The sequence below is a fragment of the Microcaecilia unicolor genome, chromosome 8 (genome assembly GCF_901765095.1).
Source record: "Microcaecilia unicolor chromosome 8, aMicUni1.1, whole genome shotgun sequence".
In the NCBI taxonomy this organism is placed as follows: Eukaryota; Metazoa; Chordata; class Amphibia; order Gymnophiona; family Siphonopidae; genus Microcaecilia; species Microcaecilia unicolor.
The window spans coordinates 66,518,783-66,540,505 of NC_044038.1; the positions used below are offsets into that span (position 1 = coordinate 66,518,783).

General features: G+C 46.6%; 1 protein-coding gene across 1 annotated transcript in view; it reads right to left on the bottom strand.

Annotated features, from left to right (window-relative positions):
- Positions 1-21,723, bottom strand: part of RGS11 (regulator of G protein signaling 11) — a 167,236-nt gene that overhangs the window by 128,127 nt on the left and 17,386 nt on the right. Inside the window, exon 3 of the mRNA XM_030212787.1 lies at positions 17,569-17,619. Coding sequence (XP_030068647.1) covers positions 17,569-17,619 — 51 coding nt within the window. The remainder of the gene's footprint in view (positions 1-17,568; positions 17,620-21,723) is intronic.

A 21,723-nucleotide genomic window follows, 5' to 3' on the forward strand; every position in this document is an offset into this window, starting at 1 on the left:
GTGGGATGAATCCTGCATTAATCCCAGCACCCAACTGACTGGAGAACATTCGCCGGGTATGTATTCTGTATTTTGTATTGTAATTCTAGCTAGAAAATTGTAAATCAGCCCCTCAAGAAGGAGGGAAGGAGAATCTGATCAATTCTCAGCGAAGGCCCTAGTACCTTCTAGTCGCGGGGACTAGAAGCGAAAACGCTTGAGCTTATCTGTATTTGAGAAATCTGAAATTGTTGGGTGGGATTTTCTGTACTGAATGAATGTGTGAAGCCTGAATGTTAATGAGTGCGGACTTCTTATAGCTGCATTTCCAATTAACGCGAGTTCAATTGGTCAGCAACGGAAGGAAGCGATTGTTGTCTGTCTACCTAGTGTCTCGAGAGTGCAGACCCCTTACTGCATTCTCAAAAATTCCCCCCCTCTTTGTGTGTTGTAACTGTAAGCATTATGGGTGGGACATCATCTAGACAAATTGCTACCCCCCTAGATTGTATGCTTAAGAATTTCAAAAAAGGGTTTTTAATTAATGACTATGGACAGACTTTAAGCTCAAGTACTTTAAGAACCTTGTGTGAAGTTGAGTGGCCATCTATGGGAGTGGGGTGGCCCCCTAGTGGCAGTTTAGATATTGAAGTAATCCGGAAGGTCTACAGCATAGTAGTAGGAGAATCAGAATATTCTGAACAACTCCCTTATATAGATTCCTGGGACAGCCTTGTGACTGACCCTCCCTCGTGGTTGAAAACTTATATGGGATCCCCAGTAAAATTCATGTTAGGCCGTGTTCAAAGAAAGATTAGAAAATCTAAACTAGAAGAGGGAAAGAGCCCTAGGAAGCTTACCACCCAATCGGTGGCTTCCGCCCCTACCCTGTCTGAGAAACCCATACTCTCTGATGACCCCTCAGACCTTGAGCCACCACCTTATGGCCCATTGTTGGGGTTCCGTGCCACCCCCAGAGATCCACGCCGCCCAGCCCAAGCTTCTCCAGCACAGGCTTCTCCAGATAGTTCCTCCCCCACTGTGCGAACCCCACCACATCCTAGGTTGGACTTTTCACCTGGCCTCTACCCTTCTGTGCCAAATCCTCTCCTATTAACCTCTGAAGACCCGTTTTGGGTTCCACTCCCTGACTCCTCAACTCTTGACAGCCCAGCCTCTCCCTCTAATACCCCTACCCACTCATCAGGGGCCCGGCATCCCTTTCAATGGACTGACTCACCTGTGACCACCTCTCAGTCTATGAGTACCCCTCCCCATCCCTCAGGGGTTCAACCTACCTCCACTGAATGGGTTAGACCTGCTGCAATCACCTTTGAGCATGATAGGAGGGTAGCTCCTAGCTCTACCTCAGGTTCCATTCCCACCTCCTCGAGAGTTCTGCCACTTCGTCAGGTAACTACCACTCGACCGGATCCTAATAATCAGGGTCAGGTTATACAGGCACAGGCCTATCAGTATGTACCCTTCACAACCACCGATCTTCTGAATTGGAAGACGCATTATCCCTCTTATACTGAAAAGCCTCAGGCAGTGGTGGACCTAGTGGCTAGCATTATGGCCACCCATAACCCAACCTGGACTGATTGTCAACAACTTCTCCTGACCCTCTTCACAACTGAGGAGAGGCGGAAGATTTTGCAAAATGCTGAGGCCATCACGCGAGAGCGTGTCCCCGGGGGGACACAAGACCCAGAGGGATGGGTTAGAGCTCGGTTTCCTCGCGCAGCTCCAGATTGGGATCCAAATGATGGGCAGCACTATGAACTGTTGTCTGGCTATTGCCGGGACTTACTGGAAGGTATGAGGAAAGGCATAAAGAGGCCCATTAATCTAGCAAAGGTCTCTGAAATTCTCCAAGGGGCAACTGAATCCCCTGGGGCCTTTTTAGAGCGACTAATTGAAGCCTACAGAACATACACCCCATTTGACCCTGAAGCCCAAGAAAATCAGAGAATGGTGAATAGTGCATTGGTGGCCCAGAGTATGCCAGATATCCGGAAGAAGTTGCAGCGTCAGGAGGGATTCGCAGGGATGAATACCACCCAGCTAATTGAGATCGCAACTAAGGTTTTCATTAATAGAGATCAGGAGGTGCGCCGAGAGGCTGACCGGAAGATGCAGAAGAAGGCCGACCTTTTAGCGGCAGCCATTACTAATTCCACCCTTAACCGAGGTCGACCTCTAGCTAATGGGAAGCCAAAGTGGGACCCTGGACCACCAGCCAGGCCCCGAGATTCCTTCAATCAATCCCGGCCAAGGGGGGAGAATCCCAGACCAAGATTGGAGAGGGACCAGTGTGCCTATTGTAAGGAAAGAGGGCACTGGAAAGATGAATGCCCCCAGAGGCGCCAGGGACTGAGAAGGGGACCAGGAGATCGAGGAAGCCGAGGCCGAGTTCGAGAGGGAAGATATGAGCCTCCTGAATCTGACATCATCGGGATAGCCGAGATGGCAGAATGGGACGAATAGGACAGACCGGGTTCCTACAAACTGGGCTCCCAGGAACCTATGGTCAAGCTAACTATAGGGAGCCGCTCAATTCCATTTATGATTGATACAGGAGCTGAACATTCTGTTGTGACGGAGCGATTAGCGCCTGTGTCTGGAAAAACTGTCCGAGTGGTGGGAGCCACGGGGGTGCAGAACCGGAGGCCTTTCCTGACAACCCGTAGATGCCAATTAGGCTCACACATAGTCACTCATGAATTCCTGTATATGCCAGACTGTCCAATCCCTTTGTTAGGTCGAGACCTGCTGTCCAAGCTTAGGGCCCAAATTTCCTTTGACTCTGATGGCCAGACTTCAGTCTCCTTTCGGCCCCCGATATCCAGCCCTAAGGGTATATTGAGTTTCTGCTGCCCTCTTGAAGAAGAATGGCGGCTGCATCAGTCACATAGCCAAGTTGACCTACCCCTGGCAGACAGCTTTCAGGTCAGAGGGGTATGGGCAGAAGATAATCCCCCAGGGTTGGCCCGAAATATTCCTCCTGTACATGTAGACTTACTTCCAAGTGCCCGGCCAATCCATCTTCGCCAATACCCAATTCCCAGAAAGGCTCTGGAAGGGATTCAAGCACATTTGAATCGTCTGTTATCCCATGGAATTATTCGTCCTTGCCAGTCTCCATGGAATACGCCACTATTGCCAGTTCAGAAGCCAGGGACTGAGGACTACCGGCCAGTCCAAGACTTACGAGTGGTTAACAAATCCACTATTTCATTACACCCTGTAGTGCCTAATCCATATGTCCTGTTAGGATTGATACCTTCTGGAGCTACCCATTTCACAACACTAGACCTAAAAGATGCCTTCTTTTGTATTCGGGTGGCCCCAGCCAGTCAGTTGCTTTTTGCCTTTCAATGGGAAAACCCAGTAACAGGAAGGAAGCTTCAGTATACATGGACTCGCCTGCCACAGGGGTTCAAGAATTCCCCCACCATTTTTGGGACAGCCCTAGGGCAAGACCTTAAGACTTTTAAATCTGAGCCTTCCAGGCGAGTTTTACTCCAGTATGTAGATGACCTCCTGATTGCAGCAGTGACCCAGGAAGAGTGTTTTGAGGCTACTAGAGAATTGCTGGAGCTACTCTTGGATGCAGGCTATAAGGTCTCACGCTCAAAGGCCCAACTTTGTCAGTCAGAAGTGAAGTATCTGGGCTTTTGCATTTCCCAGGGAAGTCGGAGACTGGATGCTAGTAGGAAGCAAGCGGTAGCTGCAATTCCCCAACCCAAGTCCAGAAGAGAAGTTAGGGAATTCCTGGGAGCAGCTGGATTCTGCAGAATTTGGATTCCAAATTTTGCATTGATGGCGAAACCCCTTTACCAAGCCACAAAGGGGGGTGAAAAGGAACCATTTGAATGGGGACCTACTGCTCAACAATCCTTCATTGCCATAAAGAAAGCCCTACTCCAAGCCCCTGCGTTAGGCCTTCCTGATGTGGAGAAACCTTTCTCATTGTATGTCCATGAGCGACAGGGGGTTGCTCTGGGTGTGCTGACCCAGATGATGGGATCCTGGCAGAGGCCTGTTGCATACCTGTCTAAACAGCTGGATGGAGTGGCTAAAGGATGGCCAGCCTGCATGAGGGCCATTGCAGCAACAGCCTTACTGGTCCAGGAAGCTGATAAGTTGACCTTGGGGCAAGAACTGGTTGTTAAAGTCCCCCATGCAGTTCTTACCCTCATGGAGTATAAGGGCAATCACTGGTTTACAAATAACCGTATGGTTAAGTACCAAGCCAGCTTGTGTGAGAATCCACGGATACACCTGGAAACAGTGGCTACATTCAATCCCGCCACTCTTTTGCCAGCATCTGAGGGACCACCAGATCATGACTGTATCCAAACTATGGATGAAGTGTACTCCAGTCGACCAGATCTTAAAGATGTTCCGTGGAGGGACCCAGATGTAATTTATTTCACAGATGGAAGCAGTTATGTGGAGAACTCCAAGCGACTGGCAGGCTATGCTGTGGTGACAGAGGACAAGGTGATAGAAGCGAGAGCCCTGCCCCAAGGAACTTCAGCCCAGAAAGCAGAACTTGTGGCCCTCATACGAGCTCTGGAGTTAGCAGCAGGACTGGTAACCAACATTTATACTGATTCCAAGTATGCCTTCACAACCCTACATGCTCATGGAGCTTTGTATAAGGAAAAGGGACTCATAAATGCTGCAGGCCAACCTGTTAAGTATGGACCTGAAATACTTCAGCTGCTAGAGGCTGTGTGGGCCCCTAAGAAGGTAGCTGTTATTCACTGCAGGGGACACCAAAGAATAGATACTCCAGTGGCCCGAGGGAACCGCCATGCTGATCGGGTGGCCAAGGAAGCTGCTCGAGGACCCCCAGCAAGTACTGTGACCCCCCTGTTCCAAATCCGACTGCAAGAATGGACACCTATATATACCCAAGTGGAAGAGAAATGGGCTCAAGAGGAAGGTGCAGTAAGGAGACCTGATGGCTGGTTACATCTCCCTGATACCAGAGTTCTGGTGCCACGCCACCTAGCTTGGCCTGTAGTGTCTCAAGCTCATGACCTATCACACTTAGGGAAAACAGCACTAGCCCGCCTACTCAATCGAGTAGTGGTGCTGGAAGGATTGGATAGTCTGGTTGCCACTGCCTCTGCCCGATGTACTCTCTGTGCCCAGAATAATGCTCGTCAGGGACCCCGTATTCCACCAGGAGTTCAGTCTAGAGGACTAACACCCTTTGAGTCCCTAGTTATAGACTTCACAGAAATGCCCAGGAGCGGTAGGCTCCGATATCTCTTAGTTATGGTCTGTACCTTTTCTGGGTGGGTGGAAGCATATCCTACAGTCACTGAGAAAGCCACAGAAGTAGCTCGAGCCCTCCTTAGGGATGTCATCCCCAGGTATGGACTGCCCCTTGCCATAGGTTCAGATAATGGTCCTGCCTTTGTTGAAGCTACACTTCAGGCCCTGTCCCGCGCATTGCGCATTACCTGGAAATTGCATTGTGCCTATCGTCCCCAGAGTTCAGGGCAGGTTGAGCGGGCAAACAGAACCTTGAAAAATAGCCTAGCAAAGATTTGTCAGGAAACCCAATTGAAATGGCCACAGGCATTGCCACTAGCCCTCTTTCGCCTTCGATGCACCCCAACTAAAGGAACAGCCCTCTCTCCCTTTGAAATTGTGTATGGGAAGCCCCCAGCCATTTTACAGGGAATTAAGGGAGACATAGGGATTTTAGGGTCTGCCCAGGTGCAGGAGCAGGTAGCCCTCTTGGGTAAGATAATTTCTGAGCTTCAGTCTTATGTGAGAGAAATAAACCCTGTCCCCTTCCAGGCTCAGGTACATTCCTTCCTGCCAGGGGATAGAGTTTGGGTGAAAGATTGGAGGCTCCAGCCTTTGGGGCCCCGATGGAAAGGACCTTTTACTGTTTTGCTTTCTACCCCTGCAGCTGTGAAGGTCGCAGGGATAACTCCATGGGTCCATTGGTCTCGAATTAAGTCTGCTGACCAGACTGAGCCCAGCACGGATCAGACGGAGCCTAGACAGTGGAGAGCAGAAAGAGATCCAGCGGAGCCATTGAAGTTGCGCTTGACCCGAACCAAAGAATCTACTAGCTGAAAAGAAGGGTCAACTGCATACTGCAGGAGCGGCTGAACTTCGGCTTCACACTGAGACTCTTTCTTGCCTGATTCTGGCTTTCTTGGAATTTGAAAGCTTGATCCTTATCAGTTGAGGGTTTATCCCAACTGGTATAAGAACTCAAAGACTGAGAACACTATATGAGAGTAATCTGTGATTAGCACAGACTGTTGAAATATTACTGCTTAATTAGTTTGCTGTATTTGTTTTAGATTAGGAAGAAAGAAAATGTTAGTAGTTTGGATGCTTTTGTTGTTTTCTACTCCTTGCCTCCTTGTTCCTAATACCCCAACTCGCTCCAACCTTTGGTTACACTCTGTCCAGGAACTAATTAGCCAGGCAAAGATTACTTCCCCTTGTATTGTGTGTTCCCGATTTTCTCCTTATACCACAGATGTCCCAGCTGTACCTGTCCCTGTGCAACTCCCAGCTCTTATACCTCCCTACTTTTCGAGTTCAGGTCCTTGGAGCCAGGATTATACTTGGTGGTCCTTTTATAATGCTACTTCCCCCTCTGACTCTTCTCTAAGGCCAGTTTTTACGTCTCCCTATCCAGCTTCTGGAGTGTTTTGTTTAACAAGAAGCATCTCAACTGTTCTTCCCATTCCCTGTAATTATACTAATGTTCTCCCAGAAAAAGGAGAATCTGTGTGGGTAGTTTCTCCAGGTACTCCTATGTGCCCTGCTACCATACCTGTAGATTATGACCCAGGTGATTATCTGGCTCCTAAGCGTACCACTGAGAAGACTATAGTGTCCAAGCTTATTTTCTACTTTCATAAGTCCCCGGGGTATGAAGAGTTATTAACAAATGAGCAGCCTGTCACAATTGGGGATTGGCGCCTATGGTGTGCAAAGTCTCCATTTCGTCTTCGTTCCCCCTGGGATAGGGGCTCGCATTATGGGCACCCTAAGTACCCTGTCCAGCCTGAGCCAACATTTATTGGGAACTTTCCTCACCCTCTCCTTGGTCATTACTGGCTCTGTGATAATGTCCTCCACATGATTCTTCCCGCCACATATGATTTTTGTGTATTGGTAACCTTGAATTATTTTCCTAAAGTTATTCCTCTTAAGCCACCATCCCCGCACCGCTCTAAGCGAGAGGCTTTGTCCTTACCCTCCTCCGTTGCCACAGAGGATGAGGCGATTGAATTAGCCCTCCAGTATATTAATTCTACTTATCCTCTGACTAAAAAGAGACTTGTAGCCCTTTCTGCCACGGCCTGGATTCCAATTGGAGGCCCGGTAGCGGGTATTACTGAACTAGGTATGGCTACTCGGAGACTTCAGTCCCTACTCCATGTTTTAGTTCATGAGCTGAACGTGGTAGTCAATGCATTGCAGGATCAAATTAATGAATTAAGTATAGTTTCTCGGTATAATCGTATGGGCCTTGACTACCTCTTTGCAGCTCAGGGTGGCCTCTGCACAGTGCTAAATTCTTCAGAGTGCTGTACTATTGTCATAAATAGGACGCATGTAGTTAGGCATGCTATGGATAAAGTCCTACAGTTGGCCAGCCTTAATGTGGAGGATTACCGAGGAGGATTAGATCTTACCTCCTGGTGGTGGTCATTGACCTCCTGGATACGTCCCTTGTTCATTTCCCTAATAGTCTTAGTTTTAGCAGGGTTGTTGTTTTGTTTCCTGGCCTCATGTGCTTCGGCAGTATGCCGTCGAACCTTAACAAGTAGGGTAATGGTGATTCACAAGTCTATTCCTAGTTAGGATCACTATAATCTCCAGAGTCTGAGTTGTGAGACTTATCTCTGCATAAGCTGATTTTAGTCTCAAAGGGGGGAATGAAGCAGCCATGGGCATAATCATATATAAGAAATCATATGAAGGGTTAATTCTGTTAAAAGCTTGAAGTTAGAATTCTAACTTTTTACTTTGCAAGTGAAGTGAAGGTATGCCAGATGGTTCAGATTATATTGAACTCTAGCTTGGCCGAGCTAAGGTTAGGAAAGGTCAGTGAGAAATGAAACTCTGTCCCTTGTGAATTGCCAATGCTAGCTGGCACAGCTGTAAACTATTATGAATGAACAAAGCATGAGCCAGACATGCCGTAGTTTTAAAAGAATTAGTTTAATGCTAGTTAGATTCTAAATAATTCTAGATATTCCTGATATTTAGAATATGTCTTATAAGAAATACTGATTCTGTGTAAATTAATAAGGTTTGTGTCTGTGTAGAATATCTGTTAAATTCTGTATTACTCTTTGTCTGCTGTTTAAGACTGCAGTTGAGGAGATCAACATGTGGTTTGACTTAGCCATAGTTCTGGCTGGTTCAATGTATAAGCTGATAGGTGAACGAGGTCAGAACTAGTCAGCTCTCTTCTCTTTGATTAATTATAGCTAAGTGTAGGACTGGCCTCCTGGAAGTAATAACCTGATATGTATGCTATTAAGTAAGATTGGCTTTTGACCCCTTTAATGAATGCCAGAGTTTAGTTAGCAGTTAGTACTAGGAATATGAGAAATCAATCATAATAACATGTAAGAGACTGGAGATCAAATGTCTGGCTTAAGGGGCCCCAGGTCAGAGGTCAGTTTAGGATGTCTGGAACCTATGTAACTGATATTTCAAAAGTAATGATTGGTTGAGGCAAGGTAGCCAATCAATTTCTTAACCAATTGGGAGTAAAGGGGGCTAGGCTAGGAGGAGGGCTTAGGACCCTATTTAAGTAGGAGCAGAAGCAGTTTACGTCAGAAAGAACTCAGAAGGAGCTCAGAAGAAAGAGAAGGACAGAAGGAACAGACAGAAGAAGGAGAAGACAGCATAAGAAGAGAAGCAGCTGAGACAAAGACACAGAGAGCTGAGAGAAAGAGAAGAGAGCTAGAACTGATGTCTTGCCTTGTTTGCTGGCAAATAAAGAAGATTTTTCTCTCATACTGGTGTGTGCTGTCTGACTCCTGAAGCATCACAAATTCATGCATCCATTCCTGCAACACTAGTACCCCAGCAACACACGGCATACCTCTCCTATACAGTCCCAACGCAGAACACACCTTCCCCCAGTCTTCCTGATCCCAGCAACACTAGTCTTATCCCATCGCCTTCAAAGCCTCAGCCCTGGGCCCTATCCTATCTCTCCTTCAGAGAATGCAGGGTTGATGCAATCCACTACGCAAGCTGTGCAGTTGCTTGGGGCAGCAGGTCCAGGGAGTGGTAGCACCGAACTGACTTGCCATGGGGAGTGATCAGCAGCATGGAGCATGCTTGAGAGTTGCAATGCTCCTTGCGCCTCCAAATCAGACTGAACAGTAGGAGGGTTTGTGGAGCACCACTTTTCCCAGCATCTGATCCACTGATCAACAACAGCAGCAGAAGTGACTGTTCACTGCGCTGCTCTGAGTCTATCTCCCAGCATGACAGCAGGTTCAAAGTTTGCAGCCTGAACTCATAAAATTAGCAAAAAGGAAGTTCATGCTGTGAGATCTGAACCTGCTGCCATGTGGGAAGACAAACTCAAAGCTGCTGCCATGTTGACAGACAGACGCAGAGCAGCAGAAGCAGGACACGCTCCAGCTGCTTCTGCTGCCACAGCAGATCAGGGAAAGGGGGAAAAGGAAAGTTCATTGTCAGATATAGGGATGAATGCAGGAAGAGGGAGAACAAATGGAAAAAAAGATCCTGGAAAAGGACTTAAGAAAATTAGCAAGAAGAATAGAGAAAAGAGAGATGCAAGCAGAAAATCAAATGTCCAAGCAATAAAGGGAAAGGGATATGGGACTCCAGATACTGCCTTTCTGAAGTTTTTGCAACTACATTCAAAGCGGTTTACATATATTCAGGTACTTATTTTGTACCAGGGGCAATGGAGGGTTAAGTGACTTGCCCAGAGTCACAAGGAGCTGCAGTTGAAATTGAACTCAGTTGTCCAAGATCAAAGTCCACTGCACTAACCACTAGGCTACTCCTTCCGATTTTAGTTACTGGAATATGTCAGCTTTGCAAAATGTGCATCTCTATGGATTTTGTAAAGTACAGGAGCAATGCATTTCTATTTCTAGTTCTCTGTGGTGCTGCATTTCAAGCGGAGTCTGACCTCTTGGGGTTTCCAGTTCAGTTTTAGTCTGCATGGGGTCAATATTCAACTGGCAGCAGTAAGTGTTTTTATGGCCGCTGGCAGCATTATTCCTGGATATTCAATGCCAGGCCATGTCCGCAGGGCTGCCGAGAGGAGGGGCAAAACTCCCCAGGCCCGGCTTCCAAGTGTGTGTGTGTGTGGGGGGGGTCTGGTACCGCCAAGCTTCTTCCTGGCTGCCTGCTTCCGGGTCTGTCTCTCTCCTGCTCCTGTGTGCCAGGAGGACCCAGGTGATTGTATTAATGTGATAACCTGGGTTATCGTGTTAATACAATCATCCAGGTCCCTGCACACAGGAGCAGAAGACAGATTGAGGGCAAGCAGGGGCACTGGCCCAAATGTGGGGGGCACAGTGCATAGATCCAGGTGGAGGGGGGCGGGCAGGGGCCCTTCCCCGGGCCCTGCTGTGTCTTTCGGTGGCCCTGCATGTCCGGGAACTGACATCAAATATCCAAGTTTATGCAGCTGGCTGTCTTTTATGCGATATAGGGGATAATTTTTGAAACAGAAAAACGTCCCAGAAGTGGTACAAAGCAGCAGATGGACACTTTTTTTTTTTTTTGCCAAAACATCCAAATCGCTATTTTCAAAATCCAATTTTAAGACGTTTTTCTATGCAGTTTGTCTGCAGTGCATCCAAATCACGAGGGGATATAGGCATTTCCAGAACTTGGATGTTTTTCTGCCATAATGGAACAAAGCAAAAACACCCAGGGCTAAAACTTAAGACGTTTTGGTCTAGACCTGGTTCAGTCATGACTAAGTCACAAAAAGGTGCCCTAAATGACCACTGGAGGGATTAAGGCATAACCCCCCTTACTCCCCCAGTGGTCACAGACCCCCTCCTAACCCCCAAAGATGTGAAAGAAACAGTACATACCAGCCTCTATGACAGCTTCAGATGTTATGGCCAGTTCTATAGACCAGCAAGCATGTAGCTGGAGTAGCCTAGTGGTCGGTACAGTGCACTGTAGAGAAGGGGACCCAGGCCCCACATCCCACTCTAACTGGTACACTTGTGGTAGAAAGTATGAGCCCTCCAAAACACAGCAAAAACTTACTGTACCCACATATAGTTGACCCCTGCATACATAAGAACGATTGTAGTGGTGGTAGTGTTTTGGAGGGCTCCCCCTGTTCTGTCCCCCAACAGCCTTACACTAGTTTTAGTGGGGCCCTAAAATACTGTTATCCTCACTTCTAAGGATTTTTACTGCTTCAGTCCTCACTGCAAAAATATATGAGCAATGCATTGTGTGTAATGTAGTCTCGCATGTAATACAGTCACACCTGCTTGTTTGTATAAAGCCTATTACTAGTGGTCTATTCTCCTGCTAGACCTCCTCAAGCTTGGTTCCTTTGTTACTTACTGTTATTTCCTGGTAATTCTTACTATCTCTGTCCTGAGAGGTCAGGTGAGCATGACCTTTCCCTCCAATAGAGGACTGCCCCCTGGGACCACCCCTGCTACCAATAGGCACGGTCTGTCCCTATTGGTCCCTTTGCCTCCTCCTCCTCCCTGGGCTTGTGTGAGCCCTTTCTTGACCTCCCCTTCTCCATGAGACATTCTCCATCTTGCTTCAGACAGCACATGTCCTGCTACCCTCCCTCCTTGTAACAAACTCGTTTTTTTACCTTGTTCATTCTTTCTCTCAAGATACTGCACAATCCCAACCACCTAGCTCTGAACTGCTTGTATCTGTTTAGCTATTCTCCCACCTCTGCAATAAAACTTCTTCTCTTCAGATTTCTATCTCCATCCACTGATACAGCTCTCAGAATTACAGAGTCTCTTGCCTTGAGGCAATACTTCTGAAGATCTACTGTTGTGAGTAAACTATCTTTATTTATTCAATAAAGTAAATTTCAGAAAATAAAGAGGCTTCAGGTGTGTTCTGATGTGCCGAGGTTATATTTCTAGGATATTAAAGCTTCACAGATATTACGCTTTAAAAGGCCTAGACACCCCCAACAATATAAGGTGATAATGGTGAGATGTGTACCTAGGACCTTTTATGTGAAGTCCACTGCAGTGCCCCCTAGGGTGCCCCACTGCTCTGCTGGGATATACGTGTGACCAATCTACTAAAAATGCTGGCACCTCCTACATCCCAATGGCTTGATTTTGTGTGTTTTTCCCTAGGATATAAACAAACTTTTAATTCCCCTTTTTAGGGGGTCTTTTTCTAAGCCGCGGTAGTGTTTTTAGCTCATGGTAGAAATCAGCTGGCTGTAAAAACTGAGACATCCATTATATTCCTATGCATGTCTTGGTGTTTACCCCCAGCTGATTTCTGCTATAAGCTAAAAATGCTACCAAAGCTTTAGTGAAAGACCCCCTTAGATTCTTAGTGGTTAAAATTTGGAATAGTCTCCCTTTGAATATTAGACAGCATTCTAAATATGCTGTGTCTCTAAGACATTTACCTTTGATAAGCATTATCATAATCAATGTTTCTCTCTTTTTCAGAATGATTATATCTTATAGGAAGGAATTCCTAGTATTAAACTAGTCTCTTGTAAATTTATACACCACTTAGAACCTTTTATATAAAGGAGTGGGTGACCAATAAAAACAGAGACTAGAATAGAATAGGATTCCCTCTACCATTACCCATCACAGGACTCTTCCCCAAGAACAGCAAAGGATGCACTAACCTCCTAGATCCCAAGTAAGCCAAGGACCCTCTTTCCATCAACCCCTCCCCCCATCTCAGCTTGCATCTACAGCTCTATGGTGAGGAAAAATGTTCACAGAACCTTTGAATATAATAACAAAGTCCAATCAGGCTAATTCCATTACGTACACACCTGAGCACCCCTGTCCTCCAGGAATCTGGTACTAATTAAATGTGATTAATAGGTGAACTATCTTCCTCATTTTTCTAATTAGAAGAACTCATTATAGCTGCAGTTTTAAAGAGGGGAGCTCATGGCTTCTCTCCTCCAGCACCTCTCCCGCAGGGAGATCTCAGAACAAGAAAACAAAAAAGATAGAATGAGTTTGAGTTTCCTGGTGGTCCTGGGAGACAGCAAGCTGCAGCTGAATGTAGAATTTCACTAGAACCAATCTCCTGGGCTGAAAAAGACAGTCATTAACAAAGCTGTCCAGTTATGAGATTTGAGGCCAGTATGCGATTTCTGACAACCACCATCCTGGTACATTATGGGATCTGCACTGCAGCACTGAATTCAATGGGCAGAATCAGGAACTAGAAATACCACACTGCTTTAGGCTGTACCTTCAAAATCCTGGGTAAAGGGGGGAAGGGGGCTGATCCAAAGATGCAGTCAATACTACCAGCATGTATCCCCCAGACAGGGCCACTGGTGGGGGGGGGGGGGGGGGGGGGAGCATGGAGAGCAAGATTCCCCTGGCCCGGCCTCCAAGGCTTCCGGAGGAAGGCAGAAGATTCTGCTCCCTCAGTCGGTCTCTCTCCTGCTCCTGTGTGTCAGGACCCGGGTGATTGCGTTAATACGATAATAACCTGGGTCCCTGCACACAGGAGCAGGAGAGTGACAGATCAAAGGAGGAGCAGATGCAAGAAGGTATGGGGGTAGGGGCAGCTGCGGCAGCAGCCTGAGTGTGTGTGTGTGTGTGGGGGGGGGGGGGGTGATGACCCTGCCCCGGGCCCGGTTCTGTCTCTCGGTGGCCCTGTTCCCAGCCCTCCTACTGACAACCGCAAAAAGGCGATCAAAAGCCATATGTATCACGAAGAAGAAAGGTCTTCAAGTCAACTTTGAATTTTTAGAAGAAACGCTCCAGTCATAAACTAAGAGGGAGAGCATTCCATACAGTTGGGACTGCAGTGCTAAAAATAGTATTCCTAATTGAATCAAGTTGTACATGTCTAAATGAAGGTACAAAGAGGCAATTACATTGTGATGATGTAAATTGTCTAGAAGGAGTGTATGCTATCAAAAACTGTAAAAGAAATAAAGGCATACCAGAATTATAAATTGTATGCACATCTGTAAGCTCAAGTGCAGCAGGCTGCATGTTGAGATACCAAAACTGCTTCAAGCATTTCACAAACTGCCCCATCCACCAAAACTACCCCCAGAACTGCCCTACTACCTCGCAAACTGTCCTATTCCTTAAAATCTAGCTTTCCACAAACTGCCCCACCCACAAAAGCCTCATCCTGCAATTATGCCCCACCCCACAAAACTACCTTTCCACAATGGTCCATCACCCTACCAACTTCTATTAACCCAAACGTTCCCCCCCCCCCAACCACACACACACACAACTGCTTCACCATCTCGCAAGCTGTCCAGGGGGAGGAATCTCACATGATACATCAGTTCCCAACCCCCCCTCCAAAACTGCCCCCCTAAGAGCTGTCCATCACCTTGCAAATTGCCCCACTCCAAGCTACCAGCCTGCAACCCCCCCCCCCCCCCCCCCACACACACACACACACACAGACACCTCCCACAACTGTCTCAAACATACATAATCATGCACATGCAGACATTGGAAAGAATTCCATGAACCATCTGTGCATGCTTCCCTCACTTGTTATGTATGTCATCATATAACTCACCTAGAAATGAAAAGATCAGCATAAGCTAAATGTTTTAATAATTATAATAATAATAAAATGTCTGCCTTTCATTTCTTTGAACATCGTACACAGAATGGAGGCAACATGATGACAATTTTCAGAGGAATTGCTGAGGCAACTAAGAGGTACCTAGGTAAGCTCCCTGTGCTGAAAATGTTTCTCCACTTGGTGGCTAAACATACGCACAAGGGTTTCAGAACTCAAGCACTTTTAGCTGCAGAGAAGAGGGAAGGGCAGGCGGAGCCAAAGTGTGCCTAGTGATTAGATGCTGAAATTCCTGTTTGTACTTTACATCTTCAGCAACACAGGTACAAAGTCCAGAGGTGCATTTATACCTGTGAACTTCACCAATCCAGATTTTCGAAGGGAAACTATTTATAGATGAAACTGTCCCCACCAGAGGAAGACAGAGAAGCATACAGGTGAGGCACACAGGAAATAGAGGGGAAGAGAGACAAATAGGGAGTCAGACATAGGAAGGCAAACATGCATACACACATAGAACGAGCGAGAGACAGACAGACACACACACACAGAAAGACATGTAGACATACATAGGTGCCAAAATTTCACAATGATTGAGAGAGCTTTCTTAATATTTGGGGTGCTCAGCACCCACTGGCAACTATAGAGCTGGTTCCTATGAAGACATATACATTTGGAGAAGGAGGAACAAGCAGACGGGGAGACAGACACAGAGAGACAGACAGGCAGAAAAACACACATAGATGAAGGAGGACAGCTACACTCAAGGATGGAGACAATGACAGACACACAATATTGGGATCCACTCAGGGCTGTTAATACAAATTTGGAGAAAGAATCTCTTTCCTCTTTTCTTTCTAGCTCAGCTTCAGAAATGCCAAATTATCCAGTTCCAGGCTGGAGATTTACATCCCAAAGCAGTGTGGGATTTGTAGTGCCTGATCCTGCCCATTGCCACAAGTCCCATAATGCACCTGGATGGGGTGGTCAGAAATCCTGGACTGTGGAAGAGTCTGACATGACATACTAGTGCAATATTACATACTGCTTATCACAGGACACATGGAAGAGTATGACATGATATACCAATACCATGTTACACGCTGCTCATCCTAGGACATGACGAAGGTTCTGACACGATACACCAGTGCTATGTTACATGCTGCTCCTCACTGGACAGGTGGTAGGTCTCACAACCATAAGCTAATTTGTGCCTGTTGTGAAAACTGAAATCATCTTCCCACTTCATTAGCAGCTCTAGCACAGCATTCTTTTCTATGGATGCAGCAGTGGCTCTGGCAGAATATACTGAAACGCCACCTCTATCCTCTGCCCAGAACAATAATGCCCCCGATCCCTTCTCTCTTCCCCCTTCTCAAATGTCCTGCATCCCTTGAGCTCGCTCTCCCCCATTTTCTGGCCATCATCATTATCCCACAACCACTGTCTCCTTGTTCTTGTCTGCTGCCCTACACACTTTGGGTTCAAGCCCCCCAAAATTGCAATACCATCTGCTGCTAAGACTGGCAGGAATCCCCAAGCTTTGCCTGTGGTAGAGGTCCTTCAGCAGCAGCCTGGTAGCTGGCGGCATTGGGCCACCACTGAACCAGTCGTTTTCACATGTGCGCAAAAACTGAGTATGCATGGGAGGCTGGTGTAGTAGTGGCACTTTCCATGGGCTGCCGCCACACCAGCCTCCCCCCCACCCCCAACGCATGTTCTGTTATCAAGCAGGCAGGAAAATTGAACATGCACACAGTGGGAGGCAGCATGGCAGTGATGCCCCATGGAAAGTGCTGCTGACTTCCAGACCACCACTGGAGGACCTCTTCTGCTGGCGGCGCTTGGGGATTCCCGCCAGCTCAGGTGTGTGGGAATCATGTTGGAGGGGGCATGGAGAGCAGGGCGGGGGTGGAGAGCGGAAGTGGGGTAAATTTTTGTGCAGCCCCTCCAATTTGGGCTCAGGCCCCCCCTCCTAAAATTGACAGTCTGGCTACGTGACCGGCAAGCATGCTTCTGATTTCCCATGTTCTACAGATGTCATGTTCTACTTCTGCCTGCTGCCTGTAGATGAACATTGGGTTTTGGATGGATGTAGGCTGCAGCCTGCAGACATGATGGGCAGACTTCTACGGTTTGTGCCCCGAGAAAGGCAGGGACAAATCAAACTCAGGTATATATATAAAGTATCACATACCATGTAAAATGAGTTTATCTTTTTTGGGCAGACTGGATGGATCGTTCAGGTCTTTATCTGCCGTCATTTACTATGTTACTATGATGTGGAATCACATGAGAGATGGAAGCAATAGCACCCCCTAGAGTACAGCACTCAATAGAGCTGCACAGATCACACACCCTAAATGCTGCCCCTGCACCAGTGTTACGTTAAATGGTGCCCCTCACAGATCAGCAGCAGCATCTCTGCTGAAAAATGCAGAGCTATTAGAATGTTACTTGAGCCCTATCCAAGTCAGGAGACTGCACGTACCACCAGGCCGATAACTCAAATATGTTTGAGAAGTTCTACCTAGATCAGTCAGGTGAACACCACAGCTGAGTCTGCCAGTACAAACTGATGCTAACCACACCCTGCTCTGTTCTTCTGTTTCTTTAACTGACACTTCCTGCATGTCCCAATTCCATCCTCAATGGTACAACAGAAAGCAGAATCAGTAACAGCACTACTGCAGGAAGCAGAAAGGGATAAATGAAGAAAGGGGAAAGGGAGACTCATGGATGCCTGCTGCATTGTGGGTATAGGGACTGGGGAAGCACAGTTCCCAAAACACAAGAACACTTTACCTTCTTCTTGGATGGACAGCCTCTGAATCAGCCATTCCACGATGTCACTTCCTGAAAGAAGACAAGTTTTGGTCTTTACAAGGGAAGTGATTGCAAGATAGACAAGCACTTTAGACTTTAACTTCCAAGGTAAAAATTTAACACCTTATCGAGTACTTGGTAAATAGTATGTGGAAACATAGCATGCTGTTTAACAGGCACATGACAAAGCCTCATTTGCATGCACTGTTCCAAGTTAAGCAAGAGTCCTCCACTTACAGTCCTGCCAGTGCGGGGTGCTGTTTCGCTATTACAGTTTCAATAGTGAGGGACAAGCAAGTTCTGCAGGATTCCAGGGAACCTGCCTGTCTCTAGCAATTAAAAGCTCAACGTTGAAGCACCGCCCCCTACTGGCAGCAATGCAGTTGGAAGACTCCCGCTCAGCTTAGAGGGAACAGTGTTTGCATGTGATGTTCCTTCACTTACAAGTGCAGACATGATGCTAAATTTAGTGCACCCTTGCTAACATCATTAGGGACCTGTTTACATCCACACTAACCCCTCATTCTATAACATGTGCATGTAAATGTAAGCTTGGATTCTGGAATATTAGCAGTTAGGCATGGATGTTACAGATCTGCAAGCATAGGCATCACTACAGGGGTGCAAATGCACCCCCAAAATTCTTCATTGCACCCTCAGTGAAAGCCACATGCGAACATCCTGAGTCCCTGGACCTAACCAAACGGTTCAAGTAACTCCGGGGACTCGCGCTTTCCCCAGTTTGTAAGGAGGGGGCTTTGGTGTGTGGTCAGGCAGCAATCCCTCAGTCACTACTTCCCAGGCCAACTCTGCAGTTCTAAATGGTGGCTGCGAACTCTTGCGAGACTACTGCGAGAGGACGCAGCCACCATTTTGATTCTCAGAGCCAGCACGGGCAGCAGTTACTGGAGATTGCTGCTGCCCAAGAGAGAGAAGCGCTGCATCCGGGCCAAGGAGGGAGAGGTTCTGCATGATGGGAAGGTCGAGGGAGACAGGCTGCACTTGAATAGGAGGGCAGGGAAGGGAGAGGGGGAAAGGCTGCACATGAAAGGAAGGGAAGGGAGGAGGAATGCTGTACATTGATAGGAGGGAAAAGAGAGGGGGAAATGTTGCACTTGGATAGGAGGGCAGGGAAGGGAAGAGGGGAGATATGCTGCACGTGAAAGGAAGAGGGGAGATGTGCTGCACATGAAGGAAAGGGAAGAGGGAAAGCTAGATAGATTTGAGAAGGAGGCAAAAAAATGGAAGAAAGCTGAATGTGAGGAATCAGTGCCAAACATAAGGCAGAAAGTGAAGAAGAAAGGAGGTGGGGAAAATAGCAAATGAAACACAGTTAAGAGCACAGACAGAGGAAAGGAGAACCAGAGATTGGGAACAAGATGATTACAATAATAAAATCACCAGACAACAAAGGTAAATGCTTTTATTTTCAGTTTAGTGATTGAATTATGTCGGTGTTGAGAGTTTATATCTGTCCACTTTATTTTGCACTGAAAAGGAGGACATGCATTTCTTTCTATTTCTCTGATATTGCATGACATGCAGAGTCTGGTATCTCTGCTTTCAGTTCTTGTCTCCATTTCAAGTTTTGTCTGCATGTTTTTTTGCAGTTCCCTATTTTGTATCAGGTGAGAGTCATGTTCTGCATCTGCAACTGAGGTGAAGGATTCTTCTGGCATGTGGTGTCTGTGTAGGAATCTGTAAAGTCCATCTTGTTCCAGTTTCCCAGTAGCAGGTTATTTTGGTGCTCTAGGGCCTGTCTTCATATGTGGGTTAGGGCTATTATGGTTTGGTAAGTTTTTCTATATAGGTTTTGAGTGCCTTTTTGCAGATTTGTTTGTTATTTTTCATTGTCTAGCCTGTTTGAAAAATATAAAATGCTCAGGACTAGTGGAGTCTTCACTTCTGGTAGAGCAGTGCTGGACACACCCAGCCAGTTAGGTTTTCAGGATATGCACAATGAAGATGCATGAGAGAGATTTTCATGCAGTGCCTCCTTGGTATGCAGACCTTTCTCCTGCATTTTTATTGTAGATGTCCTGAAAACCTGAGGGGCTGGGTGTGACACAAGGACTGGGCTGAGAAGCACTGCAGTAGTCACCATACAAACAAAAAACCCATAGACTTTAAACAAAGTATCTGGCAGTGGAAGGAGCATGTGCTGTTCCTGAGTTGATTATCATAATTTGAATATATTTTGTGTGGCCAGTTGTAAGCATAGGGTAACTTCATTGTTGGGGTTATGAGTTTGTGATACAGAACCAGAGCTTCAAGGTTTATATTGAGATTCTGACCAATCCTGTTGAGAATCCAAACTTCACGCCCTCATAGAAGAATTTGTTGAATGATGCTATCAATTATGTAATGATGGTTTTACTGGGTACTTTAAACAGGCTGGGGGAGGAGGGTCTATTTTATGTGTGTATTTATTTATTTATTTATTGCATTTGTACCCCACATTTTCCCACCTCTTTGCAGGCTCAATGTGGCTTACATTACATTGTGAATAGTGGAAATCTATAAGAAAATATACATTTAGTATTGCTTAAGGATCTTGGGTAACATGATAATAGTAAGGCAAGGTAGTAGAATAACGAGCAATATACATTTAGTGTTGCTTAAGGATCTTGCGTGCAAATGCAAGGGAGTGTTCACGCCCATGGGCGGGGCATGGGTATCTTCCACAATTACACGCACATGTTATAGAATAGTGTTATTTATACACTAAAGTGTCACATTTAGGGGCACACATTTAGCCTGCCGTAGGCATGGCATAAGTGAGCATAGGAAGATTTCAACGCAGGCACCCATAATAGTTGCAATACCCTTGTGTCATCAAGTCTGTCACCACTGCTGATTCTGTCTTCTGGATCTCTGTTGATGCTTCCAACCTCTTTCTAATCCCAGTTTTCTGGGAGTGTGGCATGTACATTCCAGTCACTGAATGTCAGCCTGTGGATAATATTCATTATGAGATGTCTGATGATGAAACCCCTGGGCCCACCCAATTTGGGCTCAGGCCCATTCAAAATTGACACTCCTGCCAGCTGAACACCTCCACCCCCTTCGGCATTCAGATCGCTTCCAAGCAGCGGCCAGCAGCATATATCCAAACTGTTGCTAACACTCCCCGATGTCGGTACAGGCATCCGTAGCACCTGCAGTGATTCATTCTAACTGCTTGTCCCACCCTCGCTGACGTCATTACCTGTTTCCTGTCTGGCAGGGCCAGCGCAAGCAGCAAGAATGAATCGCTGGCCCCACCAGACTCCGACACCAGGGAGGGAAGGGCTTTAGAGACCGGAGTGCAGATGCCGGGACGCCATGGTGGAGAGGGGAGAAGAGTGCAGTGTGGCGCTGCAGCTGGGTGGGCCTGTGCCCACCCAGGCCAACCCATAGCTACGCCACTGGCTCTCCCGTCTTCCACATCCTTCCTGCAATAGAAGATGTCTTCTTAGAAGATGTGCTGGTAGCAGGAATGTACAGGATCCCTCATGCAAATTTTGCTATGCTTGTTTTTCCAAAAAAAATCTAAATATCGTTGTCTGCATCACTCAAACATAAATAACAGTCCAGTTCAATAATAGGCTTCAAAGCTGAAAATCGTATGGGGACAAAGTTTGTCCCCGTCCCCATGGGATCTGTCCCCACTCCGTCCTCAAGGGCTCTGTTCCCCGTCCCTGTCATGATTTTTAGTTTATTAATCATTTGGTCTACTGCCTTTCACAGCAAAAACCAATCAAAGTGGTTCAGAATAAAAACAAACAGAAAAGAGAGCATTGGTCAAAATAACAGGAAGAAGTAGATAGAGAAATGCTGGATAGTATGTGATGGCTAGGTGCTGTTAATGGGGGATGTAGAGCGTGCCAACTGCTGGATCAATTAGAAATAGGAGGATATTGGAATCCTTACAAGGGTAGCCATGCAATATAGCACTGCTGAAAATTATATGTCAAAGAGAGTGAGAAACTACTATACAAAAAAAGCTAACCACTTGCAAAAAACACCTAACAGGAAAGGGTTAACACAGAGCCAAATGAAACATTTTATAAAAAATGGAGGAAAAGATCTCAGATACTCAACATAACTGACCACAACTTGCAGAACAATTTCTGTTGTTTTGCGGTTGAGTTT